The 17164-nt window shown below is 53.5% G+C and overlaps 4 protein-coding genes across 4 annotated transcripts; 2 read left to right on the forward strand and 2 right to left on the reverse strand.

Moving 5' to 3' along the window:
- Window positions 1-455: 455 nt before the first annotated feature.
- UHO2_06463 (putative EFT2 - translation elongation factor eEF2) lies at window positions 456-3388 on the forward strand (the record flags this gene model as incomplete). The annotated part of the gene is made up of 2 exons (XM_041554880.1): window positions 456-463; window positions 688-3388. The coding sequence occupies 2 exons, from the start codon at window positions 456-458 to the stop codon at window positions 3386-3388; spliced, it is 2709 nt and encodes a 902-aa protein (XP_041410814.1).
- Window positions 3389-4151: 763 nt separating this feature from the next.
- On the forward strand, window positions 4152-4898 carry UHO2_06464 (uncharacterized protein; the record flags this gene model as incomplete). The annotated part of the gene is made up of 1 exon (XM_041554881.1): window positions 4152-4898. One exon carries the CDS (start codon window positions 4152-4154, stop codon window positions 4896-4898), a length of 747 nt encoding a protein of 248 aa, XP_041410815.1.
- A 521-nt stretch (window positions 4899-5419) lies between these two features.
- On the reverse strand, window positions 5420-8232 carry UHO2_06465 (related to ASG1 - activator of stress genes; the record flags this gene model as incomplete). The annotated part of the gene is made up of 5 exons (XM_041554882.1): window positions 5420-5704; window positions 5756-6844; window positions 7075-7449; window positions 7527-7752; window positions 7889-8232. The coding sequence occupies 5 exons, from the start codon at window positions 8230-8232 to the stop codon at window positions 5420-5422; spliced, it is 2319 nt and encodes a 772-aa protein (XP_041410816.1).
- Window positions 8233-9554: 1322 nt separating this feature from the next.
- UHO2_06466 (uncharacterized protein) lies at window positions 9555-12887 on the reverse strand (the record flags this gene model as incomplete). Its single annotated transcript, XM_041554883.1, has 1 exon — window positions 9555-12887. The coding sequence occupies one exon, from the start codon at window positions 12885-12887 to the stop codon at window positions 9555-9557; it is 3333 nt and encodes a 1110-aa protein (XP_041410817.1).
- Between the last annotated feature and the right edge of the window lie 4277 nt (window positions 12888-17164).

The following is a 17164-nucleotide window of genomic DNA, read 5'->3' on the forward strand; positions in this document are numbered from 1 at the left end:
AACGTCCTTTATCCTTTGTATTGTTGGGCTGGAAATATTTGATTGAGCTGCTAAACAATACAATATATTCTCTTGCCTGAAAAACTCCAGAGGGAAGGGATCAAACCGCCTCTTGTCGTCCGCCGTGGGATTATCCTTCTCGCTTCAGCCTCTCTATGTCTAAAAAATTTTCTGCGCTGGACTCAGCTTTACACTGTGCTGAGCTGCCTCTCGGATTGCGATCGCCCAGCTTGTCAAGATTTGCATGTCCCCCGTCCTTAACACCTTTTTGTACATTGTACAGTGCAGAATTTGCGATATCGCCGTCTGCTGCCTGATTCGCTGTCCCGCAGCAGCTGCGTCCCTTGAGTTCGATACCGTCCTCCTCACCTTCTTCCTCTACTATCACCACCCATCCCCTTTCCCCTATCCGTCTCCCTCGTTCCTCAGCGCACCGACGCTAGTGTACAGTCAAGATGGTTAAGTGAGTATTCCCAAAACAAAAAACACAGCAATTGTCATCGTTCGACCGCAAAGAAACAGCTCTGAGTGCACGAGTTGAGCGAATTCGTGACATGATGATAAGCATCTCCTTTGTGGTGTATGTCCGAAGGGATGGTGTTGCTAGAATCCATCTTAAGCATTGCATCGCCATATACTGACCCTTGCTGCGAATCGGATCGTCTCCTATCATGTTCCACTCTACAGCTTCACCGTCGACGAGATCCGTGGCCTCATGGACAAGCCCACCAACATTCGTAACATGTCGGTCATTGCCCACGTCGACCACGGTAAATCCACCCTTACCGACTCCCTCGTCTCCAAGGCCGGTATTATTGCTGGCGCAAAGGCTGGTGACACCCGTTTCATGGACACCCGTGATGACGAGAAGGAGCGTGGTATCACCATCAAGTCCACCGCCATTTCCATGTACTTCCCCATGGAGAAGGAATCCCTTGACGCCATCGCCCAGAAGAAGGACGGTAACGAGTTCTTGATTAACCTTATCGACTCTCCCGGTCACGTTGACTTCTCCTCCGAGGTTACCGCCGCTCTCCGTGTCACTGACGGTGCCCTTGTCGTTGTCGACTGTATCGAGGGTGTCTGTGTCCAGACCGAGACCGTTCTTCGTCAGGCTCTTACCGAACGTATCAAGCCCGTCGTCTGCTTGAACAAGGTCGACCGTGCCCTTCTCGAGCTCCAGGTCGGCAAGGAGGACCTCTACCAGTCCTTCATGCGTACCATCGAGTCCGTCAACGTCGTTATCGCCACCTACAACGACCCCGTCCTCGGTGAGAGCCAGGTCTACCCTGAGAAGGGTACCGTCGCCTTCGCCTCCGGTCTCCACGGCTGGGCTTTCACCCTCCGCCAATTCGCCAACCGTTATGCCAAGAAGTTCGGTGTCGACAAGGAAAAGATGATGGTCAAGCTCTGGGGTGACAACTTCTTCAACCCCAAGACCAAGAAGTGGACCACCAAGGACACCGACGCCGATGGCAAGCCCCTCGAGCGTGCCTTCAACATGTTCGTCCTTGACCCCATCTTCCGTGTCTTCGACGCCATCATGAACTTCAAGAAGGACGAGATCCCCAAGATTCTCGAGAAGCTCGACGTCAAGCTCACTCAGGAGGAGCAGGACCTCGAGGGCAAGCAGCTCCTCAAGGTCGCCATGCGTAAGTTCCTTCCCGCCGGTGACGCTCTCCTCGAGATGATTGTCATCCACCTTCCCTCGCCCGTTACCGCTCAGCGCTACCGTGTCGAGACCCTTTACGAGGGTCCCCTCGACGACGAGTCCGCCATCGGTATCCGTGACTGTGACCCCAAGGGTCCCCTCATGCTTTACGTCTCCAAGATGGTCCCCACCTCGGACAAGGGTCGTTTCTATGCCTTCGGCCGTATCTTCTCCGGTACCGTCAAGTCGGGCCCCAAGATCCGCATCCAGGGTCCCAACTACACCCCCGGTAAGAAGGAGGACCTCTTTGTCAAGTCCATCCAGCGTACCGTGCTCATGATGGGTCGTTACGTTGAGCCCATCGAGGACTGCCCCGCCGGTAACATTCTCGGTCTTGTTGGTGTCGACCAGTTCTTGCTCAAGTCCGGTACCCTTACCACCTCTGAGACTGCCCACAACCTTAAGGTCATGAAGTTCTCCGTCTCGCCCGTCGTGCAGGTTGCCGTCGAGGTCAAGAACGCCAACGACTTGCCCAAGCTTGTCGAAGGTCTCAAGCGTCTCTCCAAGTCCGACCCATGTGTCCAGGCTTGGATCTCCGAGACCGGTGAGCACATTGTTGCCGGTGCCGGCGAGCTCCATCTCGAGATTGTCCTCAAGGATCTCGAGGAGGACCACGCCCAGATTCCTCTCAAGATCTCGGACCCCGTCGTCGGTTACCGTGAGACCGTTCAGGCCGAGTCCTCCATGGTTGCTCTCTCCAAGTCGCAGAACAAGCACAACCGTCTCTTCGTCAAAGCTATGCCCATCGACGAGGAGCTCTCCAAGCTCATCGAAGCCGGAAAGATGACCCCTCGTGATGACTTCAAGGCTCGTGCCCGTATCCTTGCAGACGAGTACGGTTGGGATGTCACCGACGCCCGTAAGATTTGGTGCTTCGGTCCCGAGACCACCGGTCCTAACCTTCTCGTTGATGTCACCAAGGGTGTTCAGTACCTCAACGAAATCAAGGATTCGTGTGTTGCTGCCTTCCAGTGGGCCACCAAGGAAGGTGTCTGCGCCGAGGAGCCCATGCGTGGTACCCGATTCAACATCCTCGATGTTACCCTCCACACTGATGCCATTCACCGTGGTGGTGGACAGCTCATCCCCACTTGCCGACGTGTCTGCTACGCCGCCGCTCTCCTTGCCCAGCCCGGTGTTCAGGAGCCCGTCTACCTTGTCGAGATCCAGTGCCCCGACTCCGGTCTCGGTGGTATCTACTCGTGCTTGAACAGGCGTCGTGGCCACGTCTTCTCCGAGGAGCCTCGTGTTGGTACCCCCATGGTGACCGTCAAGGCTTACTTGCCCGTCAACGAGTCGTTCGGCTTCAACGCCGATCTCCGACAGGCCACCTCCGGTCAGGCTTTCCCTCAATCCGTCTTCGACCACTGGCAGCTCCTTCCCGGAACTCCTTTGGAGGCCGGTAAGACCCAGGATATTGTCACCAACATCCGAAAGCGCAAGGGTCTCAAGCTGGAGATCCCCCCACTCGAGCAGTATTATGGTACTACCACCCAAAAAATCCCGACGTTTTGCACCGTTATGATGACGAAGAAGTTTACTGACACCATATCTGTCTTGTTTCCGTACTTTTTCCCGGGTTTCGCCGATAATTTCCGCCATTTGTTTGCAATTTTTCCCACTTCAATCAACAGACAAGCTCGTAAGTATCCTGCTCAAGATTTCTGTCCGCTGTGAAGCTTTCAACAAGGTGCTAATACATCTTATCTCTATCTTCTCTTCGTGTGATATCCTCCGATCCTATTTTTTGTGATGTTCAACCCGTAATTTACAGTAAGCGCAACAAGCGTTTGCACTGCGCAAGGTCATATCTTCGGTGTTTTCGGTCTTGTCCTCCGCTTTCGTCTTGTTGACTCGGCTCTGTTCGAGGAGGACGAGTCGTATCAAAATGCAATATGTCCATTGTTTTTTCCTTCCCTTCGCTCTTGTTCTGTCCCGACTGTTTGAGTTTTTGAGACCGGCCTCGACCCGCACAGCATCCAACGTCCCGCGCCATTTGTGGTGGATCGCTATGGTTATATTGTTTACATCACAGACAGCAAAGTGAAAAGTCGTACTAGCGGTCGACAACGATATCGGCAGACTTTGACGTATGCAATTCTGAGTCCGGATTGAAGTCTCATTCAATTCCATGTTGAGGATTGTGTACCCGTGTACCTGAAAATGAATGCAACCGGCGCGAAACACTGAGATGTCACCAAAGACTAGCTCTCCTGCCGAATGTGATACGAGACCGACTAACAGAGCTAAGTTGTTCAAATACATTTTTCACACGCTCGAGCGCGGAGAAGTCGTCGCTCACACTGTCCTCTCTCAGACAGACGCAGAATCAGCGCAATCAGTGACACTCAACCCGCACTCGGACTCAAGACCTACTTATCCGCACTTGGCATCCCTTCTTCCTTCCATCACCTTGGTCACCATTCTTCACGCACTCAAGATGTCAGCGCTGCAGCAGATCATTCTCCACCCATACCTTTCGCAACTCTTGCGATTCTGGTCCACCACCGTCGGTAGGGACAAGACCTACCGTACCATCCAGTATGCCGCTCGCTTCCTCGCATGGTACGAATACCGCAAAGGTGCTACCAAAGAGACCGTTGCTCGCTTGACCGCACTCAAGGCACAATTGGGTCTCAGCCGAAAGCTCATGCGTGTTGGCAAATTCCTCGAGCACTTCCAGGCCGCACTCAAGGCCACCACCATTCAGGACCCTGTCGTCTCCTATGCTGCTATCGGACGACAGCTTGGATACGGCTTCTACCTCATCCTCGACACACTCCAGTGGATCCACGGCGCCAAGGTCTACCAATTTGAAAAGACGACTGCCGACAAGATCTCCAAGAATGCCTCCCGATTCTGGCTTCTCGGCCTCACTTTCTCCCTCGCCTCGGGCAGCTACAAGACCTACGTCCTCCAACAGCGCGCCGCTAGCGCCAAGCGTCCTCGTGCCACCGCAGAGAAGGAGGCGGACCGCAAGGTCGAACTTGCTCAGATCTCGACAGAACAGGCTGCTGTTCGCTACCAGATGACTCAGGATGCACTCGACTGGCTCATCCCCGCTACTGGCGCCGACATTCTTGGCCTCGACGAAGGTATTCTTGGTCTCGCCGGATGTGCTTCTTCCATCATGGGCGCACGCACGCAATGGCGAGCCGTTAACGGCTCCGCCGCAAAGTCCAAGTGAAGCGCCCCAGCAACGTTCGATGTCTCCCTCACTCTACAGCACAGGATGGTCGCTCCTTGGCACTTCTATCCGTTCTGATGTACTATGCGCCACATCAATAAGAATTTACCTTTCTAATACTGCCTCGACTCACCAGGGTATTGGTGTCCTACAGGGCGCAGTGAGGCCTTCTTCTAGCGTCCATATTATCGAGCTTACCCATACTGATGTAACCTTGTCAATTAGCTCACCGCTCAAAGGAATCTCACGAGGATGTAGGGGGAGAAGGGAAGTCCACGATCATGATAGTTGACCCAGTGCTGTCTTGACACTGTCTCCCAGCATCTTTTCAATGACAGAAGCAAGCTCGAATACCGCCATCCTCGATCCTTGAGATGAAACACGCCATCTCAGAAGTTGCTACTCAGACGAACTGACTGCCATCATCCGTAACCCAAGTAAGGAACATCACGGAATCTATTACGACTTAAAATTACATGCGAGAGACGATAACAGGGAAGACACAACGTATATATGTGATGTCAAGAGTTGAGAGGAACGTCGACACGCCAATCCATGAGCATCTTGGCAAAGTCGATCGACTGACTTGAATTGCCGATCCCTTCGAAATCTTGGTGACCCAACAGATCCATATCGAATTGAGGCATCTGCGATGGTCCATCGGGCACGTCGAAACCAGAGACATCGAGATCCTCCCAAAGCTTGGGGTCGAAGGGCAGAATGAGACCCAGATCGTTGAGAGGGCCGAGCACAGCTTCGGCCGTACCCGAATCGAAAGCGTGCTCGAGTCTCGACGCAAACGACGCCTGAGGCTAAGATGGCGATATCATCACCTCCGGTGACATGCACAGAGGTACACCCGAAGCGATCTGTGTCTGCATCACCTCTGCCGATGAGCTTGCCACTTGCATCGGCTTCACGTTATGCTCTTCTCGCTGTGGCTTCTGCAGCCATTCAGGGATCAAATGGTCGAGCTGGAGCCGATTCTTGCGGAAAGAGCGCCAGTAGCCGTCATTGAGAAGCACGTCGAGGATCTGACACGTCGCATGCCAGCGATTGCGTAGAGTAGCTGCGTCGGCGATGACATCGATTGTTGGCTCTTGCGCTACCGGCGTCATATCACTGGCTGCTCCAGGCGACATATCGACAGAGGAAGCGCCTGAACCGAGCTGCAAGCGATGATGCTGCTCTTCCAACGACATAAGAAGCCTCACAAGCTGGATGCTCAGCTTGGTGGTGGTGCTCGACAGCACATCCATCGGAATTTTTTCGAGAGCGGTAATGATCTTGCGGCGCGTCATTAGACGTGTCAACCCACTGATGTTGACAGGCGCATCAGTGAAGACGAGATCCAACAGAAGCGCTAGGCATCCACGCAGCGTCTGCAGCGTGATGAGGTAGCTGTTATCAAGACGAGTGTTGACGTCAGTCACCTTATCCTGAATGTGGAGGATGTGGTTCGCCATGTACATCAAGCTGCCATGCGGTCGAGTTGCTTCCGACACCAGCGGCACATGCAGCGTCAAGAACAGATAGAAGAGTCGCTGGTGTAGCAGCCATCGTTTGATATCGACCAGCGCAATGACGTCGTAGCGTACCTCCAGAGAATAGTGCGCAGGGAAGGCAGCGATGATGGATTGGAACATCTGATCAAGCGAGTCTCGCTGTGCTGAAGACAAGCGCTGACCGAACATGGAAGCAAGACCCCATCCCTGCGCCGAATCGGGACCGGTGTCTAGATCCGACTGCGCATTGACCTGATCCACTGGAATGCGGGTCATCATGGCAAAGTCGATGGTGGCGTACGAGTAGCTGACGTGCGTCCGCGTTGATCGAAGATGCAAAGCAAGGCAAGGAATGATGAGCAGCTCATCGTCGAAGAGATTGAGGGGTTGACGAGTATTGAAGTGCGAGGGAGCAATACGGTAGGTGCGATGTTTGTTGCTCTGGCTCCAATCGCGACAGACAAGTGCCCACCAGCAACGCACTGCCATCTCGCCTGTGATGACCTGGTTAGGTCTGGCCTTCGGGCTGTGCAACTTGTCGGAGAATCCCAAACGATGGATGCGCATGCGCATAGCAGAGCGGATGGCACAATTAGTGAGCGAGTCGAGGAACGATGACGACCCTTTTCCTCACGCGAGCATCAGTACGGAAGTCTGCAACTCTTAGACACTGCCAAAGGTGAAGGTCGATCGAAACGTTGAATACGCTTGACGAGCGAATAGATTCTCCGTTGACGTTGGCGAATATCCTTCTGCGAGAGTGCATTGACTCGGGCATAGCCATTGTCGCTGCCGCTGGTGCTGCTGCTTCCACGTCTGCTCCAAGTATAGGCGCAGTCAAGTGGAGCAAATCGCAAAGCGGCAAAGATGACCATGAGGGCAGTGGTAATCTGACCAAAGGCGTATCGATTGCGCTGCTCAAAGGAAGAATCGGTGAGCAGCTCAGTGAGGATCACTTGCACCGTAAGGATGTGAACGATGTTGTCATGGATCGAGTGGAGCAGTTTCACGTAGACGTCATGGAGTAGGTGCACGTCTGTGGCGGACTAGGGAGGGCGTCACAAATCTCTTGGATCAAGGCATGGCGATTGTCGATGGTCATGGCATGCCGCTTCGTGTAGACGTCCTTGAGGGCGAAGGGACACCTGAACTGGGGTGCAGTGTTGAGGTGCATAAGCTGGTTGGCTTCGAGCATCTGAAGACGACCATCGGTCTGCAAGGTGTCTTGGATATCATAGTCTTCCGAGTCGTAGGAGCTTGCTTCATCCGAAATCAGACTTTGCGTCTTTTTGCTGTGAGATGCTCGAGGATGAAGGTTGACCTTGCGAGACGGCGGCAGCATCCTTGTCCTGTGCTGGGAAGTAGTTGAAGTCGTGGGCGGAGGAAGAAGTGTTGGGTGTGACTGGGGTGATGGCCTTGCCCGAGCTAGTGGAAGGTGTGTAGATGCTAGGCTCGCTGTAGTGGGAGCCAGATGTCAGAGGCTACTCTGCCCAAGTGAGCATGGGAACATTCTCGCTGCCCGGGACTGCAGTTCTAAACGAGACACGAGCGATGCTGGCTGCGGCTGCGGTTATGGTGGAAGAGGCGATGTTGTCGGGCTCTGCGGCGATGGTACGACTCTTACGTTTGGGAAAGGACCGCTTCTTCTTGGCCCTCTTCTTACGCAGCTCTCGTTTGCATTCATCCGTAGCGCCTTTAGCAATGCATTGGGAGCAAGAGTCGAGGCGATCGCATTTGACCTTGCGCTCTCGACACTGAATGCAGGATCGATTCAACGATCGCGGCTTTTCAGGAGCGATGGTAGTAGCGGCAGTAGCGGCGGCAACCATGATGGCGAGCCTGATAAGACGGGATGGTTGATCAGAGTCAAGTTCGGCAGTGCGGGCCGCTGGAAGGATGGCGCGCACGAAGGGGTCGTTCACGTCTGGTAATGAGGAAACCAAGCAGCGCTATAAAACTAAAACCTATCAACACAGCAAGCCTGACAGATCACCGAACTCCAAGGGTGGGGCAGTTCCCGTTACATGAGGTTTGGCAAAAGCAAACAAATATCGGAAGTTGCAGCAGCCCCCAAGTGTCTAAACGAGGTCTGCCGAAGCACAGGAGAGAATCCAGAGCTGATCTCGCTGGCAATGGACTTCGCAGCTGGAATGGCGGGATGCGATGGATTGAATTCGATGCAAACAAAACACCCGCAGAAGCCATGAAAGAAGAGAAAACTGACGAGTTCCGATTATATCACATCAATGGGCCTGATCGGAAGGCTGAGTCGTCCATGTTTGATGCAGTCCCGCTGCTAAAAGGGGGGTTCCCACGCCTTGTGCGATGAGCTAGCCGAACTCTACGATTAGCTTGAGCTGGTGTTGCTGCAAGTAACGGATGTTGCGGTAAGAACGTAAGGAGAACAAGGCTTGCAAGCCTGGGTGGAGTTAAGCAGCCGCGGAAGGACCGGATTGCAGCCGTCATGGTCAGGAGGAGAATGCACCAGGAGTGAATCGAGCGGGGATGAGCGTATGCAAACGTATCACATGTGTGAGGGTGTGTCAGTCAGGTGAAACGAGCACGAGCGTTGTTGGTTGCTTGCGTTACGAGCCGAATATCGGAAGTGGGTCTGGTGCCAAGGAGCTGTCAAACAAAATTCAACTTATTGCCGGCGTCGCCTCTCGTCATCCTTTCGTCTTTCTTTTTCATCCCACTTGTTCCTCCTTGCTCGCTGTCGCTGTCGCTCCCTGTTCGGTCCGGCCATGCATTCTAGTGCATATGCTATAGCATTATGAGCTGCAAATCAACCTCGCTTCGAGATGCAGTTCAAAGCCACAACCTTGTGGTGATGATGATGGTGACGCTGCCGCCGCCGCTTCTGCTGATGGTGGTACTACTGGTGATACTGCTGGTGAGCATGTACATACATGCCGGTTGCGGTGTCCAATACCTGTACAATTTGTCTTGGTTCGTAGATTGCAATCGGCGCTAGTCGGTGCTCTGGCCCCGCTGCACTTCCCGATGCCCTACCTCGTTCTTCGAGCCACATCCGCTCCGTGTCCCGAACTTGTTCTCATACACATGCGCATGTCACAGACTCAGACGTAATGTACCGCGGAATGACTTCTAGTACTGCAGCAAAGAGTCTGAGTGGTAAGGGTCGTGTGGCTTAGTGCTTTCGCTTTCGAGAACTCTTACTTGGCGAAGCTAGTTCCTCCCCTCCTCCTTCTTGCTGATGATTGGGTGTTCGCGGAGCAACATTCTTGCATACGCTTCCCGAAGCGGCCTTCGACGACGAGATTGGCGTGCCTGAACCTGCTCCATTCACCTGAACCTTCTTAGCCGGTGTGGCGTTACCATTGGTTCCATTCACCATGACCGGTGAAGCCTTCTCGTTCGAGGTCTGGGTGGCGTTGTCAACCAGAATCTGTTTCGTGAACAGTTCGACTAGATCATCGGTATCTGAACGCAAAATGTCCGAAATGCCTCGTTGGCTTCCCGGAGTTGTAACAATTTGCTTCGCCTTTACTTCCTCTTCCTCCTTGCTATTGTCTGTCACGAACAGAGATGCGTTTGTATCTGTAGCAGCAGGAATCGATGCAGTATGCGCGGGGGGCAACATCTTTGCCAAGAATGCATCGAACAATAACGTGGCTGGAGGCAACAAATGGGGTGCGGTTGCAAAGATCGATGCCACTCCAGATCCAACTCCGCCCGCCGTGTCAGCAGACACCGCCGCCACTGCCGCCAAATCGTCGTCGTCGTTTGTGTCGTCACGTGCATCATGGAATGCAGAAGGACCAAAAAGGTCGTCAAACAAGGTCTTCTTGACGTTGGAGATACCTCGAATGCTTTCGGCCGTAGCGCCAGCTGTGGTGACGGTAGAGCCGGACGGGTGGGAAGAAAAGAGGATGAGATCCATCTCGTTGCTGATTGCGACAAATTCCTGTCCCTGTCCCTGGGATCCGGCAGGGATAGGAATGGGAGACAGAGAGTTGACAGCGACACGAAATACGGCTCGCGATGTCGATGAAGTTGAAGCTGGCTTGGTGAGGGCACCAGCTGAAGAGGAAGTGGCGATCTCCCGATCCGAGACGCGAGAAACTGGCTCAATGATGGTCTTGGCTCGTTGAGCAGGAGCGTCTTTTGTTTCAGAAGCATTGGCGGAGCTTGAGGAGACCAGAGTGAAGACAGACTCAGTCGAAGCGTTTGATGACGATGACAGCAAAAGACTAGCTCGCTGACCAGCCTCGAGTCCCTTTCTCGACACTTGTCGCGACAAGATCAAATCCCAAGTGAGCACCGCAGTAGGCGTGGCAATTCCGAGATATCGTCCGGAGAAGGCAAGACTCTGCACGCCCTCTGCTAGCTCAGGCGCCGAGATGACCATCGACATGAGGTTGCTTTCTGGGCTCCATAGCGTCACGCTACCTGTCTGGCCAACGGCCAAGATCGATCCATCCGCCGAAAACGCGCTGGCAGTAGGCGTCTGTTCGCGGTACCCAAAGACAGAACGACAGGCCCAGTAACTTTCCATCTTACCAGACTTAAGCTTGCGTGAAGCCAAGTGCCAGCTACGCACCTTTCCGTCAGTGGCCGTAGTGACAAGCAGTGGCGTGCTTGTTGAGAAAGACATGGAAGTGAGACGCTTGCCCTGGTGAGGTCGATCGATGCGGGTGTTGAGCGTGTAGCGTCGATTGACCGGGTTCCAGCGCCAGAACTTGAGGCTTGACTCTGCTACCACCTCCACTTCGCCTTCAACGTCGGACAAGTTGCGGCTGTCGAAAGTGACCATCCACTCGCCCTGCTCTGCTGTCTTTGAGGAGACAAAGGGCGAAAAGACGACACGCTCGACGCGGGTGGGCTCGATCTGCTCGTCTTCGACACGAGAGACACGGTTGGAAGGAGCGACCTCGAGCTCCATGGTGTTGACGTCCTTGATTGCGTCATAGAACTGCAATGAAGAAGGGTGACCGGCGAGGAGGACAAGATTGCGGCTGGCTGGGTGGACTGCAAGCGGGACGGGAGTGTTGGTGGGCACTGTTGCGCCAGGAACGTGGCGAGAGGCATCGATCTTGATGCGAGTGAAGCTCCGAGTCGGCTTGAGGGTCATGGATGAGACGAAAGTAATGCTACCATCGGCGAGCGAGACTGCGTACTCCTGCTCCCTACCATCGAGACCGTTGGCGACAGCAATGGCTGAGAGGGGAGCACCAAGGCGGGGGACGAACTCCTTCGAAGTTGCATTTCCGGAAGCGCCGAGATGCCAGACGACAAGTACACCCTCCTCACCTCCTGAGAGAAGGTGTGCACCGTTAGGCGAGAAGCAGAGCGACGAGACAGCATGCGCGTGCCAGTGAAGCACAGTCGAGGGTGCATGCCTCTCCATGCCGTCATCGGCTTCGGCTTTGGAAGGAGCCATGAAGTTCTTCTGCAAGCAGTACCAGACTCGAATGCGTCCTGAAGAGTCGCCAGTGACGAGTCGGGTCGAGTCGGTCGGATGAAAAGCCAGGCAAGTCATCGACTCTCTTTGCTGCTGATGTGCTCCAGGGTGTGACGAGATGAACCTTGTGAAGCCTGAAGCGAGGTTATTCGTTCTCGCCACCTGCACCTTGTCGTTGCCGACGACGACAAGCCACTCGCCGTTGGGAGAAACACCGATCGACACAGCCTCGCGGGTCTTGCCGATTCGCAACACTTCAGGTCGAATGGAAGCGCCTCGAAAAAACTTGGGCATAGCGGTGAAGGTATGAGAATGGGCAGAGACGTTGATACTGAAGTAACCAATGATGCTGTTGAAAGGCGCACCGTCTTCTAAGGCTGCGAGGATCTCGGAGACGCTCTTTGGCGCAATCTCTGCGTCGCGGTGGCGGTACTTTTTGAGGAGAACATAGACAGTGTTGGGGTTGGAGGCGTGTGCTGCCATTCCAGAGATGGGAAGCTGAAGGTCGAAAGACGAGAGCAAGACACCGTCCAAAAAGTCCCAGAGCTTGACACGACCGTCAAGTGATGCGGTGAGGAGTTGCAATGGGTTGGCAGGGTTGATCATGATCGCAGTGATGGCGGCGAAGTGAGAGCCCGGACCATTGGAGAGCGTCGAGACGACCTGTCCTGTCGTACGCGAGTAGATGCGGACGGAAGTCTTGGAGACGGAGAAGAAGTAGTCGGCATCGCGGGTGAAGACGACGGGAAGGCGCGAAACACGGCCTTCACCGATGGTCTGAAAGGGCAAGAACTCGGCGGTGCGTTCTTTCGAGCCCGAGATGCGTTTCTTTGTCTTGCGGGTTCGATTCTTGCCAGAGCTATTGGTGGCCGTCGCTGCATTGCTGGTCGACGGCTCGGCGATCTGAGAGGGTGGTGGTGCCGGTGCTTCTGCAGAGGCTGCTTTCGAGGAACAAGACGTCGACTTTGCTGGAAGGGGCGAAGGAGCTGCCGGCTGTGAAGGCGTCGATGGTGTCGCGGTTGCCTTCTTGACGGGAGTCGATGTAGCTGATTTCGACATCTTGGCTACCCTATCCCCGAGTGTGATGAGAGGCTATCGCAGCTAAGGGCTGGCTGGGTCGCGTCGTCCTTTGCCGCACTTTGTATCCTTCCGAACGCCTATATGAGTCTAGCAGCTGCTTCGATGCAATTGTGGGACAAATATTGTAGGAAAGTTAGGAAAATGATGCTTCAGCTGCGAGTCTGGTCGACATAGACAACGAGGAGGTGAAATGGTAGGTAGCAAGGTGTTACAGGCTTAGCAGAGAAGGACATCCGTTTCTCTGCGGGTTCAACGCCAAAAATTCTTGCGAGAAAAAAGTGACGAATTTCGGAATTCGGAGATCCTCCTCCCTCGAACATTGGCAGCAGAGCGAAAAGGGACAGCTTCACATGCAAATTCTCCACTTTTCCAGCCTTGATTTAGTTGAAGTAGATAAAGCTACACAAAGCGTAGAGACAGTGAAGGTAGTGCTTACGGCCGAGTAAAAGGCCTGAGCATCTTAGCACGGACCACATGTGTCACAACCTACTCAAGACAAATGCTTTGTTATGTTCTGCAGTCAATGCGGCTCTCTGCTGCTCTTCTTTTGTATATATAGACTCCTCGCTCTCTCGCTCTCTCTCTCTTACCATCATCAACAAAAACTCTTCAACTACCTTCAACTGATTAAGAGTCTGAGGCTCGGTGCAATGCCACCATCGACAAGAGCTGGACAGGTGGGAAGAGATGATGATCAAGCGACTGTGGGAAATGGACGAGAGGAAGGATGGCTCACGCAGGTAGTCAGAATCCTCCAGTTAGCAAACCCAGCACTAACGGCAGAGGAAGCAATAGTACGGGCCATGGGTCTGGTCAACATTAGCAACCAAGCTCCACACGGGGAGACCGAAAAGATCCCCAAGGATGTATCGAGCTCCATTGCTCACATCAAGAAGCTCAGCGATAGCAATTGGCACACCTGGGAACCCACCTTTATCGACTGCCTCCAGAGAGTGCACAACGCGAAGGAAATCCTGTATGGTGTCATGGGCCTGGATGCTCAAGAAGCAGGAGGGTCACTGGTTCATATGGAAGGAGCACAGGTATCGAAGACCTAGTCGATACCAGTAGAGAGCATGGTCGTAGTGCAGTCTCCATGGAGACCATGGACTCCTATGGATTCACATGCAAAGGAGAACCGAGCCACATGCGAGGAGGACCAGGCACAGCCACAAGGAGGACCAAGCTCAAGGAGCAGGCACAGCCACGAAGAGGACCAAGCTCAAGGAGCATGCAGATGGTTACCACTCAGGGGCTCGAGAGACAGGAAGTCGACACAGGTCAAGAGGAGGAGGAGCAGTGTCGAAGGAGTCGACACAGGTCATGAGGAGGAGGAGCAGTGTCGAAGGAGTCGACACCACTCAAGAGGAACAGGGGTGCCAAGCAGGAGAGGCCCCTGAGCAGTACTCGATGAAGAAGGTACTCTCTGGAGAGAGAGCAGGAGCAGCATCGCTGGCGATGCTGTGAAGAGGTATATAACCATGCTTTCTCATCATCATAGGTCGAGTGGATCCCCATCCACTCTACTCACCATACAACTAGTCAATACTTTAGAAACACAAGTACTCATTAGTTACAGTCAGCATAGCAGCAATCTATCAAGGTTGCTCCTCATCGTAGTGTGTGTGTTGTATCACCACTACCTGACGTCCGAAGGCGCCCATAGCAGGTTAGCGGTCCGGATATAGATAGAACCGAAGGCAGTAGTCCACTGCGGTCCGGGGATCCCTTCAAAGCATCAAGTCAACACACTGGACACTCGTGTTGACGCCACCAACCTTATCACCAACACCATCAACCTCATTATCATTGACATCACCAATCTTATCATCAACACCATCAACCTCATTATCATCGACATCACCAATCTCATCACCAACACCATCAACCTCATCATCATCAACACCCACACCAGACCTTGGTGTCATCATAACATTGATATTGATCGTGCCGAGCTACCCCTGAACGGAGTGTCCACAGAGGTCAGCCGAAACCTACGATAGTATATACAACGAACGCCACCTGCTGTCACTGCACAACTTGATAGTCACCGATACCGAGACAATAGCTGTCACACAGTTTAATAGTCACCGAGTATCTCGACAGACCAACCTGGGTTTCAGGCGCGAGACCCCTGACATTAGAGTGGATCGTTCAAGCAGCTCCTCACGATCACCATGACGGACCCAGACCTCAACAATAAGCTCGATAGACTACTCACTCTATTGGAAGCTCAGCTAGAGCTTACTAGGCAGGGTCATCGAGAGGAACGACTACAACGAGCTCAGCTGGGTAGGGAGGAGACAATGGACCTCTCTCACTCGGAAGACCAAGCAGGAGGAGGAGATGAGTCTATGATAGGAGACCCACATACTCCTACTCCAGCTCCACGACCAAGACGATCAGTCTCATTCAACCTGGATGAGCAGGAGGACATCAACTACGAGAAGTATGCTTCACCTACTGGGCCAAGATATGTCAAGACTAAGCTGGACCCCTACAGCAGGACTAGGACGGACCCTTACCCCCTGGACCACGAGGAGGATACCAGCATCATGGCAGAGCTTAACCGGTCAAAGCCCATCGCCACCCCCTTTCCAAAGTTCAATCCCCGAGACATGGAGATCTTCATTCTAGAAGCCGAAGCATGGTTTAAGTACAACCAGGTGTATGAGCAGTCTAGGATGATCAATCACATGGGTGCTCAACTGGAAGGGACAGCAAGAGAGTGGTGGACCTCCAAGCTCCGTATTGATAGAGCTAGAGAAGGAAGGTTGTTCAATGATTGGCACTACTTCACAGAGCGACTGTCAGAGCAGTTCAACCCACGCAATGCTAGGATGGAGGCATACAACAAGCTGTTGGCTCTCAGACTCACAAGTGATGCTCCTGGTGCCGCCACACGTCATGTAGAGCGGTTCAGAGACTTGGAAGGACAGGTCAACCTAGATGACAATGAGCTAGTGATTGATCTCTTCAGAGGTAGTCTCACTCGTAGCATACAGGAGAAGTTCGAGAGGAATCCACCTGGGAAGAGATGGGAGTGGTATCGAGAGGTCGAGGAGATCGATCGACAGAGGATGCTACTACAGCAGTCCTCGGCTAGACACTCACTTCCAAATGCCACGTCACCTCCACTAAGAACTGGGTCTCGGCCAAATCAAAGTTCAATCCCCATCCGACAACCCACTCAACCTTATCCAGCTCGATCACCATCACAAGCAACTACACAAGCAACTATACAAAACCTAAACCGACCCCTTCCTCATCATCCCACCCAACCCTCGAAGCAAGGAAGCCCTGCTCCATCAGGTATCAACACCTGTCATGTATGCAAGGGTATCGGCCATTGGGCCAGAGACTGCCCCAGCAGGAGGGTAAACCCTCTTAGCTCTCGACCCATGGGACCAAAGGTTATGGTCACCACAGCAGACCCCTTCGAGGAGGCCACCGACTCAGGAGATGGCCACACAGGCAGTACTGAGACGGGTGACCCCGAGGCCATGGACCTCAGCTCATACCAGCAACCCATGGACCCCGATCACGAGGAGGAGCACGATGATGATGACGATGAGGGAAACGTCAGTGGGGTGATGCACTGATGGCATGCATTGCTCTACAAACCTCCTCGCCATCACTCTGTATATATCAAGATTGTCAAGTATGTTTCTCTACCAGTGGAGGCAAAGCAGTACTGGAGCTCTCTGGAATGGTTCAAGACCATCCTGCTCGGATACTAGCTGATACCGGTGCTGGTTTGTCCATAGTCTCAGATTCTTTCATTAGTAAGTACCAAATACCCACAAAACCCATAAAAACAAGATCGATCCATGGTGTCACCGGGCACCAACTCTCCATCAATAGTTCTGCGAGCATGCAGGTATCTATTGGTACACACAATCTGGGTGTGGTCGAAGCTTCAGTGGCCGACACTGCGGACTATGACCTCATCCTGGGGTTCACTGAGCTACGGAGGCTCAAACCCACCATACAATGGGATACGGGCCAGCTGGAGTTCAAGACTCAGGAGCAGGACCGACCCCCTAGGAGACCCCCTGAAGCAGCAAGAGCAGGGGACCTAACCATGAGGAGACCAACCCTTCATGGTAACGAGTTTGTCTCAGCAGAGCGCATACTACGAGCAGCTCTGGAAGATGGACCCATAGGGTTCATGCTGTTAGAGGAGCCACCATCATCACTCCCAGCCTTTGGTTTTGTACCTACAGGCGCAGACAAAGGAGTCGAGATGGAGGTGG

Source organism: Ustilago hordei (genome assembly GCF_900519145.1).
Source record: "Ustilago hordei strain Uho2 genome assembly, contig: UHO2_contig_19, whole genome shotgun sequence".
NCBI lineage: Eukaryota > Fungi > Basidiomycota > Ustilaginomycetes > Ustilaginales > Ustilaginaceae > Ustilago > Ustilago hordei.